At 44.8% G+C, this 8191-nt stretch overlaps 1 protein-coding gene across 1 annotated transcript in view; it reads right to left on the reverse strand.

Moving 5' to 3' along the window:
• Positions 1–2943: 2943 nt before the first annotated feature.
• Positions 2944–8191, reverse strand: part of LOC138866636 (uncharacterized) — an 8055-nt gene continuing 2807 nt past the window's right edge. Inside the window, exons 4-8 of the mRNA XM_070139795.1 lie at positions 8092–8191; positions 6777–6920; positions 5796–6009; positions 3659–3841; positions 2944–3292 (exon numbers count right to left, since the gene is read on the reverse strand). The exon at positions 8092–8191 is cut by the window's right edge and continues 20 nt beyond it. Coding sequence (XP_069995896.1) covers positions 3090–3292; positions 3659–3841; positions 5796–6009; positions 6777–6920; positions 8092–8191 — 844 coding nt within the window. The 3' untranslated portion in view covers positions 2944–3089. The remainder of the gene's footprint in view (positions 3293–3658; positions 3842–5795; positions 6010–6776; positions 6921–8091) is intronic.

The raw sequence follows: 8191 nt of genomic DNA on the forward strand, positions 1-8191 counted from the left end.
ACGTCAAGGAATTTAGACAAAATGTTAGGGAATTCAGACAAAATGTTAGTGAATTTAGACAAAATGTTAGGGAATTTAGACAAAATTTTAGGGAATTTAGACAAAATGTTAGGGAATTTAGACAAAATGTTAGGGAATTCAGACAAAACGTCAAGGAATTTAGACAAAATGTTAGGGAATTCAGACAAAATGTTAGTGAATTTAGACAAAATGTTAGGGAATTTAGACAAAATGTTAGGGAATTCAGACAAAATGTTAGTGAATTTAGACAAAATGTTAGGGAATTCAGACAAAATGTTAGGGAATTTAGACAAAATGTTAGGGAATTTAGAGAAAATGTTAGGGAATTCAGACAAAATGTTAGGGAATTTAGACAAAATGTTAGGGAATTTAGACAAAATGTTAGGGAATTCAGACAAAACGTCAAGGAATTTAGACAAAATGTTAGGGAATTCAGACAAAATGTTAGGGAATTCAGAGAAAATGTTAGGGAATTCAGACAAAATGTTAGGGAATTTAGACAAAATGTTAGGGAATTTAGACAAAATGTTAGGGAATTTAGACAAAATGTTAGGGAATTCAGACAAAATGTTAGGGAATTTAGACAAAATGTTAGGGAATTTAGACAAAATGTTAGGGAATTCAGACAAAATGTTAGGGAATTCAGACAAAATGTTAGGGAATTCAGACAAAATGTTAGGGAATTTAGACAAAATGTTAGGGAATTTAGACAAAATGTTAGGGAATTCAGACAAAATGTTAGGGAATTTAGACAAAATGTTAGGGAATTTAGACAAAATGTTAGGGAATTGAGACAAAACGTCAAGGAATTTAGACAAAATGTTAGGGAATTCAGACAAAATGTTAGTGAATTTAGACAAAATGTTAGGGAATTTAGAGAAAATGTTAGGGAATTCAGACAAAATGTTGGGGAATTCAGACAAAATGTTAGGGAATTTAGACAAAATGTTAGGGAATTTAGACAAAATGTTAGGGAATTCAGACAAAATGTTGGGGAATTCAGACAAAATGTTGGGGAATTCAGACAAAATGTTAGGGAATTCAGACAAAATATTAGGGAATTCAGACAAAATGTTAGGGAATTCAGACAAAATGTTGGGGAATTCAGACAAAATGTTAGGGAATTCAGACAAAATGTTAGGGAATTCAGACAAAATGTTAGGGAATTCAGACAAAATGTTAGGGAATTCAGACAAAATGTTAGGGAATTCAGACAAAATGTTAGGGAATTCAGACAAAATGTTAGGGAATTCAGACAAAATGTTAGGGAATTCAGACAAAATGTTAGGGAATTCAGACAAAATGTTAGGGAATTCAGACAAAATGTTAGGGAATTCAGACAAAATGTTAGGGAATTCAGACAAAATGTTAGGGAATTCAGACAAAATGTTAGGGAATTCAGACAAAATGTTAGGGAATTCAGACAAAATGTTAGGGAATTCAGACAAAATGTTAGGGAATTCAGACAAAATGTTAGGGAATTCATACAAAATGTTAGGTAATTTAGAGAAGATGTTAGGGAATTCAGACAAAATGTTAGGGAATTCAGACAAAATGTTAGAGAATTCAGACAAAATGTTAGGTAATTTAGACAAGATGTTAGGGAATTCAGACAAAATGTTAGGTAATTTAGACAAGATGTTAGGGAATTCAGACAAAATGTTAGGGAATTCAGACAAAATGTTAGGGAATTCAGACAAAATGTTAGGGAATTCAGACAAAATGTTAGGGAATTCAGACAAAATGTTAGAGAATTCAGACAAAATGTTAGGGAATTCAGACAAAATGTTAGGGAATTTAGACTAAATGTTAGGGAATTCTGACAAAATGTTAGGGAATTCAGACAAAATGTTGGGGAATTCAGACAAAATGTTGGGGAATTCAGACAAAATGTTGGGGAATTCAGACAAAATGTTGGGGAATTCAGACAAAATGTTGGGGAATTCAGACAAAATGTTAGGGAATTCAGACAAAATGTTAGGGAATTCAGACAAAATGTTAGGGAATTCAGACAAAATGTTAGGGAATTCAGACAAAATGTTAGGGAATTCAGACAAAATGTTAGGGAATTCAGACAAAATGTTAGGGAATTCAGACAAAATGTTAGGGAATTCAGACAAAATGTTAGGGAATTCAGACAAAATGTTAGGGAATTCAGACAAAATGTTGGGGAATTCAGACAAAATGTTAGGGAATTCAGACAAAATGTTTGGGAATTCAGACAAAATGTTAGGGAATTCAGACAAAATGTTGGGGAATTCAGACAAAATGTTGGGGAATTCAGACAAAATGTTGGGGAATTCAGACAAAATGTTAGGGAATTCAGACAAAATGTTGGGGAATTCAGACAAAATGTTGGGGAATTATTATAATTATCATTGTCGTTGCTGTCTTTATCATTATCATTATAATCATAGCCGTTATTATCAATATTATTGTTGTTATTATCACTATCATTATCATTATCAATATCATTATAATCATTATTTTCATTCTCAACATCATTATTTTTATTATAATTATCATCATTATTAGCATTAGCATTCTAATTATCACCATCACTACTATCTTTATCATTATCAGTATCACCATCATTACTGCTACTACTATTATCATTATCATTATTCATTATTCATCTACATTATCATCAATATCAGTGGTATTACCTTTATTATCGTTATCATTATAATCATTATTATCCTTATCATTATTATTATTATTATCGTTATTATTATCATTACTATTATTATTATTATTATCACTATTACTATTATTATTTTATTATTATTATTATGACTATTATTGTTATTATTATTATTAACGTTTTTGCCAATACTGAGAAACCTATTATAGCAATATATTTAAAGATAAATTGTCCTTATCTTCAAACCTTCAATGAGAAAGGGTACGAAATGTCTGGAATAATTTTTTGCGTTATTTTATTTTGGTGCAATCACTTCATAGTCATTGTTAAAAGTGCTTTTATCATTGTTTTTCAACTCTCTCTTCCCTGCTCTCTTATCCCCCGCTCTCCCCTCCGATCCTCTCTTCTCTTTTTTTCCCTTTCTTCAACACTTCTTCTTGGGAAACTTGAAGACCATAAGCGTGTTTTTGAACCAGGGGAGCGATGCAGTATCCCGAAGTTTCCTCTCGGCCTCCTCGTCGGCCACTAAGCCCCGTTCTGCCATGCTCGCCTTAATATACTCGTTTTCTCGGGTGTTGACGTGGTGGTGCCCGTCCTGGCCTGGCACTGCCCATGACAGCACGATGCCTGGAAAAGGGAGAGAGGGTGAGAGAGAGGGAGAGAGGGAGAGGAGAGGGAGAGGAGGGGGAGAGGGAGAGGGAGACGGAGAAGGAGAGGGAGAGAGAGAGAGGGAGAGGGAGGGAGAGAGAGAGGGAGATAGAGAAGAGAGAGAGAGGAGAGGAAGAGAGAGGGTGAGGGAGATGAGAGGCAGAGGGTGAGAGAGAGGCAGAGGGTGAGACAGAGGGAGAGGCAGAGAAAAAGAGAGAAAGAGAGAGAGGGAGAGAGAGAGAGAGAACGAGACACAAACACACAAGAAGAAGAAGAAAAAAAAAAACAGCCCCGCCCACCACTGCACCAAACCCACCACGATCCCAACCCCCTCCGCAACCCCACCTGTGCAGGCGTGCTTCACCAGATTATCCATGAAGACGCCCTCGAACGCCCTCGGGATGTGCTCCCCGACCTCGAGGCTCAGAACCCAGTCGAACCTCGCGCCCACATCCACGCGGCGGGCGAGGTTCAGCCGGCCGATCCTGCCGCGGCTCAGACGGGCGATGTTGGCCGCGCCGTCCCACCCTTCGGGGAGGGAAGGGGAGGGGAGGGAGGGGAGGGGAGGAGGGAAGGGGAAGGGAGGGAGGGGAGAGGAGGAGGGAAGGGGAAGGGAGGGAGGGGAGAGGAGGAGGGAAGGGGAGGGGAGGGAGGGGAGAGGAGGAGGGAAGGGGAAGGGAGGGAGGGGAGAGGAGGAGGGAAGGGGAGGGGAGGGAGGGGAGAGGAGGAGGGAAGGGGAAGGGAGGGAGGGGAGAGGAGGAGGGAAGGGGAGGGGAGGGAGGGGAGGAGGGAAGGGGAAGGGAGGGAGGGGAGAGGAGGAGGGAAGGGGAGGGGAGGAGGGAAGGGGAGGGGAGGGGAGGGAGGGGAGAGGAGGAGGGAAGGGGAGAGGAGGGTGGGAGGGGAGGGAGAAAGGGATGGAGAGGAGGAGGGAAGGGGAGGGGAGGGGAGGGAGGGGAGAGGAGGAGGGAAGGGGAGGGGAGGGGAGTGAGGGGAGAGGAGGAGGGGAGGGGAGGGGAGGAGGGAAGGGGAGGGGAGGGGAGAGGGGAGGGAAGGGGAGGGAGGGAAGGGGAGAGGAGGAGGGAAGGGGAGGGGAGGGAGGGGAGGGGAGAGGAGGAGGGAAGGGGAAGGGAGGGAGGGGAGGGAGGGGAGAGGAGGAGGGAAGGGGAGGGGAGGGAGGAGAGAGGTGGAGGGAAGGGGAGGGGAGTGAGGGGAGAGGAGGAGGGAAGGGGAGGGGAGGGAGGGGAGAGGAGGAGGGAAGGGGAGGGGAGGGAGGGGAGGGGAGAGGAGGAGGGAAGGGGAAGGGAGGGAGGGGAGAGGAGGAGGGAAGGGGAGGGGAGAGGAGGAGGGAAGGGGAGGGGAGAGGAGGAGGGGAGGGAGGGGAGAGGAGGAGGGAAGGGGAGGGGAGAGGAGGAGGGGAGGGGAGGGAGGGGAGAGGAAGAGGGAAGGGGAGGGGAGGGAGGGGAGAGGAGGAGGGAAGGGGAGGTTAGGGAGGGGAGAGGAGGAGGGAAGGGGAGGGGAGGGAGGGGAGGGGAGAGAGGGGAGAGGAGGAGGGAAGGGGAGGGAAGAGGAGGAGGGAAGGGGAGGGATGGGAGAGGAGGAGGGAAGGGGAGGGGAGGGAGGGGAGAGGAGGAGGGATGGGGAGGGGAGGGAGGGTAGAGGAGGAGGGAAGAAGCGGGAGGGGAGGGAGGGAGAAGAGGAGGGGCGGAGGGGAGAGAAGGAGGGGAGGGAGGGGAGAGGAGGAGGGAAGGGGAGGGGAGGAGGAGGGGAGGGGAGAGGAGGTGGGGAGGGAGGGGACGAAGGAGGGAAGGGGAGGGGAGAGGAGGAGGGAAGCGGGGAGGATGAGGAGAGGAGGGAGGGGATAAGGAGGGACGAGAGGAGGAAGGGGTGGATGAGGATGAAGGAGGGGAGGGAGGGGGAAGGAGGAGAGGAGGGAGGGGAAGGAGGAAGGCAGGCAAGGGAGGGGAAAGGAGTGGAGAGGAGGGGGTGGATGAGGAAGAAGTAGGGGAGGGGAGGAGGGGGTGGATGAGAAGGGAGGAGAGGAGGGGTGAGGAGGGAGGAGGGGATACCAGGTAAGAAGAATGAGGAGAAAGGTGAAGGGAAAAGAATATTTAATCATTTTCATCATAATAATCATCATCACATCGTTATCATCATCACATCGTTATCATCATCATCACAAAAGACACCAACAACCACCACATCACCACCACCATCACCATTATCATCACCTCCACCACCACCATCATAATCCTCCTTCTCATCATCACAAAAAGACAACAACAACCACCACATCATCACCACCACCACCATTGCCATCATCGCCATTACCATCATCATCACCACCACCACTATCATCATCCTTCTCATCATCATCACGAAAAGACACCAAACACTACCACATCAGCACCATCGCTATCATCATCATCATCACATCATCATCACAAAAAGACACCAACCACCACCACATCATCACCGTACGAACCTTTCCACGAGCGAACGACCTGCCCTCTACCGGTGAGATTCGCAGCCGCCATTTCCCGCGCGAAATTCCCCGCCATCTCCGCCTTCTCGCCCTCGTCTTCGGTTTCCACAAAGCTCTTGTAACTCCTGAGGAAGCACTGGCCGTAGTGACCGAGACCGGCGCCGAAGTCAGCCACGTTCGCGCTTCCGAACAAGTCCTCCAGCGCCCGGCACAGCTGTGGGGGAGAGGGAGGGGAGGGGGAGAGGGAAGAGGGAAGGGAGGAGGGGGGATTTAGGAAGAAGGGGGAGGGAAGGGGAAAGGGAGAGGGGAGAGAAGAAGGGAAAGAGAAGGAAGGAAAGAGGTGGAAGGGAGGGAATGGGAAAAGGAAGAGAGTGGGGAGGAGAGAGGGAGGAAGGGAGGAAAAAGGGTAGGAATAGGGCAGGCAAGAAAGAGGGAGGACGGGCAGGAGGGGGGAAAGGGAAAAGGAAGAGGGAGGAAAGGAGAGGAAAAGGGATATATATATATATATATATATATATATATATATATATATATATATATATATATATATATTGAATATCAAGATGTGACTATCCGCAGGCATGTTTATTTTTTATATTGTTTTATCAGTTTAATGAAGCACGACTTTATTGGATCCTGGACTTATCTGCACGTGTTATATTTTTTATTGGTTCTGAGTGCTATTTATCGCATTATATAATTTCAGTCTATTGGAAACAATCGTCGCTTCTTTTTGGTATAGCTCTTTTCATCGTTTATATATCATCAATAAATGTTATGACAAAACCAGTTACAGTACATAATAACACCAGCATGTGTTAGAATATTTACATTTAGCCCTGCACCCTCTCAAAACCTATTTAGAGAATTATATTGTACTACTCATTCGTACATCATACTGACACTTGACTACATCCGATCTAATCCAATTATCATTAGAATCGGAAAAGGAAAGAGAAATAAAAAAGAAAAAAGACTAACCCAACCGTCCCAGAGGAAATTCCCGCCACTAAACGCCTTGGAATCGTCCACACAAAAACCACCAGATGGCATCACGTCGAAGGCATTGCAGTAAAGGCGGTCAATGTAGTCAAGAATCTCCTGCTGCACTTTATCCATGCTGTTCTGAAGGCGAAATCAAAGCCAAATTCAGTCAGTGTTGGAAATGAATATCCAGATTGATATTGGAAATAAACTTATTACATGTAAAATGAATTAATTGCGGAATGAATACTCAGTTTACTTAAGGTAAATACCAAATTTGATACAGTAAATGAGTGTCCGTTGTTTACGTTGAAAATATTGAGAACAAAACGATCCTATTTTACAGTGCTAATTGAAAGATGGAATAATGCACTACCGCCTTTATATCATGAATATATTAACCTCTCCGATCGGGATTCGATTCCTCCCCGCCATTGCAAGAGATTGCAAGGCGGACGCTCTCACCACTAGGCCACCACACCACTAGGGGGATCCTGCAACCAGGCGCCACCGAGCGCCTTGGACATTACCTAACTACTCAAACATGAGTAAGTATTGCGAGATTTTACACACAATCCCTGTGGGCATTCTGGACTTATTCATGATATATATGCGGTAGTGCATTATTCCATCTTTCATCAATATACCTCAGGTTATCTGATTTGAGGTTTGATTTGCTCTTTCCATAAGTCCCGAATGCCCGCGGGGATTGTGTGTAAAATCTCACTATAATTACTCATGTATGAGTAGTTAGATAATGTCCATGGCGCTAGGTGGCGCCTGGTTGCTCAATTCTTTTAGCGGGTGGTGGCCTAGTGGTGCGAGCGTCCGCCTTGCAATCTCTTACAACGACGGGGAGGGGATCGAATCCCAATCGGAGAGGTTAGTATATTCACAGTGTTATTTGTATAGATAGAAACCAAAACTTCCCTATATCTACCCAATCGGCTGGTCTGTTCAAATTGGGCGACATGCATATCCACAGAAATAAATGCATATCTGTCTACCTGATAGATGTACACTTCTCTATCCTCTATCCGGGAGATATGCGTCTAGATGGATAAACGTGCATCAACGTCGGTATATATATATATATATATATATATATATATATATATATATATATATATATATATATATATATATACATGTGTGTGTGTGTGTGTGTGTGTGTGTGTGTGTGTGTGTGTGTGTGTGTGTCTGTATGTATGTATGTATGTATGTAAAGTGAATATTCACCGGGTCGGTCCTCGCATATTGTGAGCAAACCGGTCGCATGTCTGTCCAAAGACACAGACAGAGCCACGCTTACCATTCTCCGCAGGATGGAGGCGCTCTGGGCGTCAGGAGCGACGTGGCTGTTCCACAGGATCGTCGCCGCTGCAGACAAGACGACCGCATACGACACCAAC

This window comes from Penaeus vannamei, chromosome 26, assembly GCF_042767895.1.
Source record: "Penaeus vannamei isolate JL-2024 chromosome 26, ASM4276789v1, whole genome shotgun sequence".
NCBI lineage: Eukaryota > Metazoa > Arthropoda > Malacostraca > Decapoda > Penaeidae > Penaeus > Penaeus vannamei.